The 12,826-nt window shown below is 39.9% G+C and overlaps 1 protein-coding gene across 2 annotated transcripts in view; it reads left to right on the top strand.

The window, feature by feature from the left end:
* The window catches only part of LOC110028288, a 51,208-nt gene that overhangs the window by 28,658 nt on the left and 9,724 nt on the right, over positions 1–12,826 (top strand). For both annotated transcript variants that reach the window (XM_020730074.1, XM_020730075.1), the window contains exons 3-4: positions 3,150–3,887; positions 4,082–4,292. In XM_020730074.1, coding sequence (XP_020585733.1) covers positions 3,150–3,887; positions 4,082–4,292 — 949 coding nt within the window. The remainder of the gene's footprint in view (positions 1–3,149; positions 3,888–4,081; positions 4,293–12,826) is intronic.

Raw genomic sequence — 12,826 nt, 5'->3', positions numbered from 1 at the left:
TCGGTATCTCAACCTCATACTCAATCCCTTTTAACAGGACCAAATCCATTCGCACTGACTCCATGAAGGTGGTTCATGGGAGTATCGTCTACTATGTGATGTTCACCCCTCTCGCATCCTTAATTGGAGAACATGTGTCTTCCATCCTTTTTGAATGTAGAAGGGTTCTTGAAACTGTCGTGTTGAATCTTGCAGTTGAACTATCATGGCCTTCCCAACAAAATCTGAATAGCGTCTATAGGTACCTTGTCGCACTACATCTGCTCCTATAGCTGATCTTCGATAGAAAACTCAACCAAGCACTGTTGATCCACATGAATCTCTTTTCTCATTTTTAACTAGGTAAGGGAACAGGATTGAAAATGTTTCTGTGTGGTCAACTCCAGTTTCTTCACCATCATAGTGGATACTACATTCTCACAGTTCACACCATCAATAATCAGACTAGTCTTTCTCTTCACGATACACTTGGTGCAAAAAATATTTTGTCTTAGCCACAATTGATCCCTATTTTGCTTAGTCTAAATGACCCTCCTTATGACTAGCATTCATCGCTTTTAAGTTGGATTTCCTCTAGGTCGTCCTCTTTTTCATCCTCATCCACTTCCTCCACGACGCCCTGCTCCGTGAACGAAACAACTTGGCTCGTGGGATTAATGGAGGTTGTGTGCTCGTAGTCATGACACTTAAATCATCTCCTCACAGGCACTATACTGGGCAATTATCCTTTTGGGGTTTCTTTCCACTCAGAGCTTTCTAGTCACTTCCCTGTTTGATCTTCCTAACTCCTGCAGGTGTGGCCTTATTGGCATCTACAATTGTAGTTGGTTGCCTAAATAAGGTTGTTGTCTGCTTTGTCTCTGTTACCTTTCCACCTTTAAAGCTAAGCTATGGACATCTTCCAGTGACCAATAGGGTCATAGTTGCGAAAAATTACTGGTAGGGGGCTTTAGGCTTCCCAGATATTTGGCTATGGTATGTTCCTCTGGCTCGACCAACTTATTTCATCTGCAACTGATCAAATCGTTCTATGAACTCCTCCATTGATAGGTCTCACTGTTGTTGGTGATGATATCTAAAAAATATATCCTGGGTGTAATGGGGTGGTAGGTATTTTCTCTGCATTTCTTTCTCATCTTCTCCTACCTTGTAATTGTCATTGCCTTCTCTCTCTTATTGCCTCTGTAATTTTCCCACCACAGGGAAGTGCTCTTCTCAAATTTGATGGCTGCAAGCTTCACCCTTTTATCTTATAGCACTTATGTGTATTCAAAGATTCTCTGAAATGACTGCAGTCATTCGATGAAATCATTTGGATCCATACCTCCATCGAATTCTAGGAGATTCATTTTTATTCTGTAATATCTATCCTCCATATGTTGGCTCCTCTTTTAGCCTCCTTTGATAATGAATTCCGAAGCGTCTTGGTTTGTACTCCTCACTGAAGTTCTTCCTATGGAAGGGATTCAAATCCTCGTCCTTTTCTTCCATTCGACCTCCTAACCACCATCGAGGGTAATTTCCTTTGGGCTCCCGACATCAATCCCTGGAAGTATTTGCTAAAATTGATGGATTTCTCGCTATATAGAGTCCTTGGTAGGTTCCGACATGTGTCTCCTTGTGGCATGATTAAGGTCTAAGAATTGGTAGAAGGTATTTGAGGATAGGGAAGAAAATTTTTTGTGGGGATGGCATGGGTATGGCGGATGCTAGGAAACCTTAAGATAGGACTTGGATTTCGTTAGCTTTGATACCAATTGATATCAGAGTTAACCCAAACAGAGTAAGAAAATAAAAATATTTTTGTTGAAATTTTGAGGGGTTACAACAAAGACTCAAAACAGGAACAAAATGACATAAATATAAGCGACATCCTAGGGCGATGACGAGAATGGTGGGCTGCGGCTGGACGAAAAGTAGGGAAGGGTATGGAGGTGCGGAAGCATTTGGGCTATGGGGAGGCGTGGCAGTAGCACTAGGTGACTGGACTGCAGGATGTGGTGCTAAGGAGTGGGTGGCATGGGGAGGCGTGGCAGTAGCACTAGGTGACTGGACCGCAGGATGTGGTGCTAAGGAGTGGGCGGCAACAGGTTGGGATAGCACTGGGTGGCGGGATAGCACTGGGTGGCAGGATAGCAGGTTGCGGTGTAGGGAGTGGCGGTGATAGCATGAAGGGGGCATGGGTAAGGCACAGAAGGAAGCAAGCAAGCAAGGGGAATAGGGAAAGGGGAAAGAAATATGAAGATAATCACAATCTCAGAACAGGATACTGCAGGAGTATCATCTGTCCTTGAATACAACCCTAACAAGGGAGAAAGACATTGTCGGTGGAAATCTGAAAAGCAAAAACTGAACCCTAACAAAGAGAATAACATATATATAGTAGTAGATAATTAGGGGAAACCCTTCTCCTTGGGCCGCAACGCTTACCCAACCAAGTGGGCCAAAAGGTCTCCCTGCATCTCTAGCTGAACCGGTCCAAGTTTCAACCGCTTGTTCAGCCCCTGCATCCCAAGCTGAACCGTTCCAAGGTTCAGCCGCTGCTTCAGCCCAAGATAGCCCCTGCGTCGGGGTTTCTATATTTATTTTCTTATCAAAGAGCTCTAGCTCAAGTAATATGCACCTTGGATATCAGGGTAGTGGTCAGCGATTCAAATTCAGCATATAACATTCTTAATATGTAAATATTTGAGTGGCTCCTTGTGTGGAATTTAATTAATAACTGACATTGTGCCCTTTTTTAGTTGACCTCATTTTTATCTATAACTAGAGTGCTTTATTTTCATTAAGCAAATATTTGGGATAGATTTCTACTCTTTAAAAAAACATTTATGACTATGATTATGCAGACATTCTAGCAAGTTTCTACAAGATTTTTTTTCATGAATTCAGCAAATTTGGAATTGGCTGAAACTATGTGCTTTTAAAAATGTTGAAGAAAACATTTTCGCAACTTAATATATGACCCTATTGGTATTTAGTGGAGAGGTGTTGAGGGAATAATAGTTGTGTCCATATTTAGGGGAAGGGGAAAGGGAAAAGTAGTTCTGTCCATATTCTCACTTCTCCATTTTTTAATATTTGGGGAGTCATATCTTATAGGAAAATTTATAATAAAGTGGTTCTTAATTCTGATTTCACACTCTTAGGGATTATGTACCAATAAGCATACAAGACCTGCTGAGGCTCTTACCAATGACAATAATCATGACACGGATTCTGCCCAAGAGGTCACTGTTACAGCTTCAGATTCAGTTGTTAACCTATCACCTCATATTGAGATGATGACTTGTAATGACGTGGCACGATCATACTCTACCAATATTCCATTACCTCAAGCCGAGCATGAACAAGAAAGGCTTCCACCAACAGGAAACCAAGAAGCGACTCCCCAGCCACATCATTCTGTTGAACTGTCTGAAATTCCAGCTCAACAGGAAACCATGAATTTAGCTATTGAAAGTGATCCATCTAACAGTCAGATTCCAGAGAATGCCATTCAACCATTGAGACCCCAGGAGTATCTTCCATCAGAAGGAATAGCCTCTGAACATCTTGGAAACACTGTTATCCAGTACGGCAGGGCTTGTGATTGGTCACATTCTTCTACTCAACAGGCTGAAGTTATGGTTCAAGCTGCAGTTTCTGAAGGCGAGCCATCTATCCAGCAGATCCCTGATCCTATGAGAGCCCATGAAGATCTGCAGTTTGAAAGGACACATTTGGAACATCTGAGAAGCACTGACATTCAACGAGATGAACCAAGCCAATTTTTCCAGAATTTCTCATCAGTGCCACGCCAAGCAATTCATACTGACCCCATAAGGAATGAACTAATCAGAGTCCAGACACAAGATATTTCATGTACTAAGCAACATGAGAAGAAGGTACTTATACTTCCTTTCATTGAAGCCTACATTCACTGTTGACTTTCTAATCATCAATTAACCATGATCCAAGTACCCAACTATTCGGTGCTGACTTAATTTTGTTTATTTCTCGATTTATTCTGTGAATCAATTAAACTCATTCAGCTACTTATTATGTTTCTGTTTTGGATACTCTGCATCTTTTTTGGTAGAAACTATTGCTTCAGTCAAGGTGTGAAGAAGAGATGGAGAAGGTAAGAAGGAAATATAATATGCTACTGCAGGATGCTGAGAAAGAGTATCTTCAAGAAAAAAATATACTTCTTAAAATAATTCAAAAGATTTGTTGGCATAAAGCTTTTGCGGAGGATGTTAGTTCGAATTTCTATGATCATCAAAAAGGTTCATCAACATCTTTCCAAGGTCTGAAACTTGAGCCACTAGGAAATTCTATTTTTATTGCAGTTTTAGCTTTTTCGTTGTTTTCTTCATTATGTGCATTGATAACAGAAGTTGTTTCTAGATGTTCTTTTCTGGATTTTAATATTTTATTTAGTTCTTTACATTTGTGGTAATACATAATAAAAAAATAGAGATCATTGAAAGCCTTATCAACTGAAAGTTAGATCTAAGTTGAATGCTGATGCGGCTTATGTGTCACTCATTAGCTTTACTGTTTTATCAGTCTACTGAAGAACTCCTTCCTCTTTTCCTTTTATGCTTTCCTTTTTAATTGGGTAAGTGCTACTAATGCAGCTAAACTGATGCGTCATTAAATTGATTAAACTCTAGAAATTGAAGGCCATAATATCTTTTTTTCATTGTTATTAACATTTTCAATCTGTCTTGTGTACCCTATTTACTGGATGTGAAGTTGCACATTGAAGCGTTAAGCTGTATGAGTAATGAATTAGCTCATTTTTTCCACCATTTATCGGGTCAAAATTTTGTAAATACTGCAGAATTCATGTATAGAGTTGTTAAAGAATCCATATATACTATATAATTTCTTTTGGCTGCATAATTTTTCTTTCTTGTCCTTAAATTCATTCTCTTCCATGGAGACGAAATTGGTAGTTCTTTTTTTTAGTAGAAAATATGTCATACAATGCAAGATGGCTTTCTGTAATTTTTTAGCCACAAGAATTAAGATCTCCATTGTATCAAATTTGAATAAAATCATAAACACTACTAACCCAATTTTTTAGGAGGATTTGCATGCACAATCCTTAAAACTCTGAATGGTCGACCAAGCATGGGAGTGTGAAATACAGCAAACAACCCCGCCCTCCCCCGACCATCTTTCTTCCCTTAATTTTATTTTTGTTTGCCACCCAAGGGAGGCCACTTTGTTGCCCAATGGGGAGGGGCCTCTCTTCATTTTCTATCTCCAACGGAGACTTGCAGAGATGAATGATGAAACCTATGGGGGACTTTCTCTCGATGGTGACATGGAAAATCGAAGAGGCAAAAGAGATGAGAATTTCTACTACTTCCATAAGGAGGATTTCAGTGATGAAGAAGAAAGACCGTGAATCTTTGAAATCCAATATCAAAGGAGGCCGGGAGAGGAGACCCCATATGGAAGAGATTAGGACTTCAAAATAAAGGTGGATCTACCATAGTTTGATGGAGGTATGGATTCAGACAACTTTCACGATTGGTTGTAGTTTGTTGAGCTAATCTTCAAGTATAAGAATGTGTCAGAGGATAAATAGGTTAAACTAGTAGCCATCAAGTTGAAGAACAATCCTTTGTGGTGGCAAAACCTACAAAGACAGAAAGAGAGAGGATGGTGATAAGATCACAAAGTGGGAGAAGATGATGAAGGAGATGCAGAGAAAATACCTGCCACCCCACTACCTTCAGGATATGTTTTCGAGGATCAATCATCTGCAGATTACAGCAACGAGATCGAACAGTGTAGGAGTTCATGACCCAATTTGATCAATTTCAGATGGAGTGCCAGCTGGTCAAGCCAAAGCAGCATACGATTGCCTGTTATTTGTAAGGCCTGAAACCTGTTATCAGTAACGTAATACAATTGCAACCCTATTGGTCACTTGGAGATGTCCAGACCCTAGTGTTGAAAATGGAAAGACAACATAAACATAGTAGACGACCCTTACAAGTTAGGCAACCATTCACAGTTGAAGACCAGCAGGAGCACACCTTTGAGAGTTGAGAAAATTGGTTGGAATAAGGACAGAGACACCTTCAATGAGATGAAGCCTGAGAAGAGTAGAATGCCTACTAAAGTCCTTGCCAGAAAATGCTTCAGATGTCACTGATTTGAGCACTTCGCCTCTAGCTGAGTTGTTTCTTTTACCGAGCAAGACGCCATGAAGGAGGTTAGCGACAAGAAGACAACGGAGGAACAGGTTGAGGTACATCATCTTCCACCTGATGAGGGTGAGATGCTCGTGGTTTGATGGGTCCTACAAACTGATGATACGAGGGCTTTGCAGTGATTTTGTCACAATATATTCTACATCTGTTACATCGTGATTGAGAAGGTATGCAGTCTCATCATCGATGGAGGGAGCAGTAGAAACGTGACGTCTACATTGATGTGGAGAAGTTGAGCCTCATGACTAAGTGGCATTCATAGCCATATTTTTTTATGTGGCTGAAGAAGGAGAACAGGGTTAACATCGACCGGAGGTGCTTAGTGGAGTTTTCGATTGGGAGCCAGCTGCAGGATCATGTGTTGTGTGACGTGGTCTTCGTGGATGCTTGTATCCTTTTGTTTGGGAGACCGTGACAATTTGACTGTATGACTTGGCACTACGGATTCAGAAACATATATTCCTTTACTAAGGATAGGAAGCACATAGTTCTCCCTTCAGTGGTGCATGAGATCACTAGCGTCCTTGCCAGCTAAGCAACATCAGTAGGACCAATTTTGGTGATGATAAAAGAGGATACGACCGAGACACAGGCTCCAGATATGAGATAATCACGACATAGATCATTTCAGGAAATCATGGTCGATATCTTACCACCATGGCCACCGCCGTTTGGAGAGGTTTAGGCTACTCTCATGTCAGCTTTGGTTGAGCTGACCGTGGATTAATTTGGCAGTATTCAACAACATAGGCTAAACACGCAGACTCTGTTCATTTCTGTAGTGGACCCCAGAAGAGTGGATTGATACGGTCGTATGCTTGCAAGTGGAGAAAACACTTGTGTTTTGGGAGACTGTGCGGTCGCCAGTGGGATCCGAGTGGTACTAGGGCCGCAGTCGAAGATCCTTCAGCACCGGGAGATTACAACAACTCTGTCACCGTCAACGCGTCGATAGAAGCTTGAACTATTGAGACCGAAGCTCCCCCAACCATTGGAGATTGATGTGGGGCGTGACTCTTGAATTTATTGGTTCTAGTGGGACCGGCCGACCAAGCATGGGAGTAGCAGATACCGTTTGCTCCCCTCATACCTTTCCTTTTCTATTTGTTCTCCGAGGGAGGCTGCTTTGTCGCCCAAGATTGAGGGGCCTCCTCTCCTATTCTATCTTTCATTATATATTTGTTGTTTGCTTGCTCAAGGCTCAGTTTTGGTTGTGATTTCTGTTTGGGCAGCTTTCGTCATCCCTCTTTTTTGTTTCTGGGGTTGTATCCGACTGCAAGAAAGTGCTTCGGTTGTAACTCGTCCCAAGTTTGTGTGTATCTTCCCCTTTTCCTGCTTGATTTCCCTTTTCTGCGGCCGCTTATATCCACATCAACCTCCCAGATTGTTGTCGATCAGCCCACCAACATCCCAGCTGCTATTGACCAGCCCTCTGATATCCCTCAGCCACCAGCCCTTTCCGGTCAACCCAACTGCTGCCGCCACCTCTAAATCTCCAATCAACTTCCGCCAGTTTTCAACCCTGCCCTCCTGCGGCCGCCCAACACCCACCCCCCACCTCCTTAACAACTACCTCTTCATCCTACACCTATCTATTGTCCAGCCATCCTCCACCCTGTCGCCGTCGCCTCAAGTTATCTTTTACATTGTTATAACGTATTTCTTGTTTTGAAGAATCTTTATTGTAATCTATTTAAATTTCAACAATAATAAATTTTTCTTGTTTGGGTTAACTCCGGTATCACACAAATTGAACGCCTAAAACTCACTCATTATATAGTTACCTATATAGCACATAAAAGTTATCTACAACCTCAAAATTAACTCTTCCTTTGCCAGTCCAACTAAATCTCGCAAAAAGTGCCAGCTCCACCAAATTTTGTCTTGGTATTTGCAGTGCTTTCCACCATTGCTCTTATAATCCTGTTGTTAGGGGGTTATGATAGTGAGAGTTCTTGCTATCCGCGGATAAGTTTCAAGCCACTGTGTTTCGCTACCATATTTCTGAGATTCTGGAATTCCTCAAGCTAATACTATTTTTGCGTCCAATCCTTTCATTACAGTTTTTTAGGCTTCCATCCATAAGGTGTCGGTGAACAAGGTTAAATTTAACATTTTTTATTATTTGGCAGAATATGGTGCCAAGTTGTTGATATCGGAGGAGAAGAAGAAGCCCAAATCACAAATAAAATGATAATATTATTGCTGAACTTTAACAGGGTTACAAACACCAACTCTTGACTATAGAAAAATTACAGCAATACAAACACGGGAGATCTTAGGGTGCCGGTGAGGGTGGTGGACAGCGCCTGGGCAGAGGTTCGGAAACTTGGGAATGGTTGCAGTAATGATTGTGGGAGTTGTGGAAAGGTTGCTGCAGGGTTTGGACAGAGTGGGGAGGCTTATGACAGGAACTGGAAGGACTGAAGATTGTTGTTAGAAGGGCTGCAGGAAAATCAGTTAAGGGAAGGAATGGCCAGGCTGGGTTCATGGGAGGGGAAGGAAGAGTTAGTGTGCGGTTCATGGGAGGGGGACAAAGCGCAAAGAGTACCAGGTTAACGGGTTGTGAACGGCATAGAGGGACTATGAAGTATTTGGGGTTATGGTATGGTGGAGAAGAGGAGCAGGCGACTGGGATCAGACGAGGGGAGGACGGCAGCAGGTGGGCAGGATAGAGTCAGCGGGGAAACGTGGTTGGGATTGGAGCCAAGTAGTATACGGCCGGCAAGGAGGCAGCCAGGAATGGACGTCTGTAGGCTGGAAGTTGCGGGGAAGAGTGATTGGCGACAAGGAAGGGAGGTGGAGGTGGAAGTCAGAGAAGATCAATCACCACCGGGGAGAGGGATACAACCGGAGCACTATTCTAACCGTCAGATATAGCCCTCAATGGGAAAATAGGACGTTGACGGCTGTCCACACAAATCTGCAATCAGAAATAATATAAACTGAAAACCTAGACAGCAAACACACTTATAAACAGGAGATTGATAGGTGGAAAACGAAAACAGAAAGGGGGAAATTTGCCACCTAATGAAAAGAGGGGAGGGGCCTGTTCAGCCCCTTCTCTCGATTGAACCGTTTCGGGTTAAACCGGTTTAGCTTTTGTAGGAAAGCCCTTGTGTCAGTTGTTAAATGAAGAGGCAAGTGATGAGGTTGAGAAACTTGGGAGAATTTTGTTGGCTATATGTTTTTATAGAGGTCCTTTGGCTTGGTTTCGGCTGTCGAGATCCATCAGGGCAATGAGAGTTTAGTTTTGTTTGTTTGAGAGATTTGCTCCGTTAGAGAAAGAGGTTAAAAAATGTTTGCGGGCATTGAAAATTCATGTATTAATATTTCATTGGAGCTTTTGGATGGCGAAATAAGGAAGCTCTGTGCAGGAAAGTAATTACATTGTTGAAGCTACTGAAGTTTTCACCTTTGAAAGTGCCATGGTACTAGGAAATTTGTTACGAATTGGTAAAGAAGTTAGGCAAGAAAGAATCAAATAAAACTGATAGTAAGAACAAGAATAATATTATTTTAATTTCTTCGTTGATAACAGTGTAGACTAGAAACAAGTGCAAATGCAATTAAAAGAGAGAGAAGTTGGAAAATTTTCCTAGACAAAAATGGTTTGTTTGGATGACACTATAGTTTATCTTTTAAAGCTATTTGAGAAAGATGTTACTGAAGTTGTCATAGCTAGTAAATACTTAGGGTCTGTTTGGGGCTGCTGCAACTTAATAATAAATTGTTGCGGATAAGCGGGTTGTTTGTTTTTTTTTACAGTTTGAAAACAGTTGTGTTGCAGTTGTTTCTGGACAAATGATCATTCTGTCCATGTATAATAATATTGTTTGCAACAGACCTGTTCATACCAATACATTTTATACTTTTAAAGTAAAAATCCAATACAAAATATTATCAAAAAAAGATGTACACCTCACTTAACAGTATCATGATTGCTAAAATTAAGAAAAAAATATTAGTATAACATTTAATAATATGATAATATTATTTTTAAAATGCAGACGACATATGTCACGTGCTAAGTTGTCATTCAGGGATACTCTTCATTCCCGATCACTCTTGGCAGTGGAATATTCTAGCTCATCTGACCACCGAAAAAAGTTCATAATAACAGTGCAATCCTTGAGAGGTACCAAAATCTTTGAGCTCATCTTTTCTGAATGTTTTAAGAAATCTCATTAGACATAGCACAAGGAAAAATTGTTAAAAGAAATAAATAGTTTTATGCAGCTATGAGGTCTCACAGAATTCAGTATATCAGCCAATGAATTTGTCACTATAAGAGGATGACAAACCTTATAAAAAAGGGGTTATTGGTTGTCTTTAACCAACATAATACTTAGCTCGTGTGTATCACATATACATATCACCAAAAAAAGTCATTCAAAAGAACATAAAAAATCGTAGCGCCGAAAAAAAGAGAAATTTAGTTGTTTTCATTAGAATTTCACATGTGACACCAACCAACAACGATAAATTGGTCATCCAGAAGAGCTCATAAGGTCAAACGTCTTTTCACAGACCTCCAAAATCCACCAAAAGAAAAATAAACGAAATACAATAGGAAAAAAACACTTGCAAACAACGTAGAAAACCCAAACAATCAATATGAAATATACAAGGAACGGAAATAAATATGAATGGTATAAAATACAAACACAATAAACAGTAAATTCTTTCAACAACCATTACAATTAATAATATGATAAATACTAAAATTACTCTCATACTATCGCATCCGTAATTTTTTCTCTCAACTCTGTAATCATTTAGTACAGGTCTGGAAAACAGTGACAAAGTTTGTCTAAGACGGTACTCAAATGTCTCGTCACAGACATGCTCATGATTCTCGTCTGTCCTACGAAAGTTGATGTCATTACAGGAAGGATGTCCACAATATAATTGTGGAGAGCCATTGTGACAATCACAATCTACATCTATTTGCGAAACAGGTAAGATGACATATTGTGAAGTATTACCTATTTCTTCTTCCAAACACCAAAAATCCTCTCAATGACACCGCATAAGGAGGAATGTCTTTTATTTAACATTTCTTTTCTGTCTCGCATGACATTGCTGACTCTTTCAAATTCGGGTATGCAGTATCTCGTATCAAGATAGGGCTTAAGATACCCTCGCTACAATGGATATCTAGCACCAATCAAATAGTATTTACCTGATGTGAATTGCAAGATTACTATTGAGGGAAAAATGAATTAGGAGATTAGCTCAGTTTCATGCGTACTTGTGGGAGTATGTGGGAAGCTGTACTTTTTATTTCGTATTGCAGCTTTGAAAATTCAACCATCATATGCACTGCCCTTCCAACCGGTCATGACAAAGGTGAAACACACATTGAAGTCGCATACTGCTATGATATTCTGCGTTATATACCCACAACGACTGATGAATGTGATCTTCTCATTATTTGAAACATGTGCATCACTGTGTATTCCATCAATTGCTCCAATACAATTCTAGAATGATATCGAAGGGCTGTGTGATTGTGATATTTATTTGAAAATTGAATGCAATAAATTGGAGAAATTACCTTAAAGTATGGCATGTACCGCACATCGTGAAAATCTTTACGAGGGTCCATTCGAACGTAGGATCTATTGGTTTTATCATTTGTGAAGAAAAATTTACAAGTGCATTCAACTCTATTGAAAAGTATCTGCAAATTACTTCGGAGGAGTGTTGAAATCTCTTCATTGCTCATCACATTGATTCATTGTGCAATAATATGTAGAGGGTTATTGTCAACACCTCTCGCGAATTCGCTCTGAATGAGCCATGAAGTTCATGATTTTTGTGTAGTTCCTTCAACAAATCGTTGAACACTGCATGTGTCAAGCGGAAAATATTGCTAAATCTCGTAAGGTGGCTCACAAGCAACTCTCCAACCCATTTTTCGCTTGTATATGAGGATGTCAAGCGAGAGGAACACTCTATGTATGAGTTATAATATTTGTGTATCAAACATATGATAGCTGCAACTCTTTTTCTACATCTTTCTTTGGTTGCATTCATGTGTTTCAGTATTGAAGTGGCTAACACATAAGCATTAATGAATTAACTACATTCATATAAGGTTACAAACAATATGCTAAATGTATAAGCATCAAGGAATAAGCATAAAAGACATGTCCCAAGCAGTTTAAATATCCAAAGTAAAATGAAAAATAATAAACAAATATAAATATCCCATGTGATTGTAAATAAAAAAGTCTCTTGAATGTTCTTGTGCTCATAAAAATATCATAGGTACACCACCCTACGGTTATCAGGCATCCCAATGAAAAAATCTCTCTGGGTCGAATCTTCAAGCAACTCCATTGAAAACAAATACAGCGGCATGTCTTCAGAAATTTTTGGAGTTGCATTCAAAATTTTTTATTGTTGCATGAACCACTGTGATATCTGGCTTCTAAGAAAAACAACTCCCATTTTCTTTTTATTTTTTTGAAAACAAATACAGCGGCATGTCTTCAGAAATTTCTGGAGTTGCATTCAAAATTTTTTATTGCTGCATGAACCCATCAACTGTGATATCTAGCTTGTAAGAAAAACAACTCCCATTTTCTTTTTATTTTTAC

The sequence above is a fragment of the Phalaenopsis equestris genome, unplaced genomic scaffold, assembly GCF_001263595.1.
Source record: "Phalaenopsis equestris unplaced genomic scaffold, ASM126359v1 Scaffold000507, whole genome shotgun sequence".
Taxonomy (NCBI): domain Eukaryota; kingdom Viridiplantae; phylum Streptophyta; class Magnoliopsida; order Asparagales; family Orchidaceae; genus Phalaenopsis; species Phalaenopsis equestris.
The sequence above is the reverse complement of the archived record's forward strand: the minus strand, read 5'-3'. Positions and strand labels throughout refer to the sequence as shown.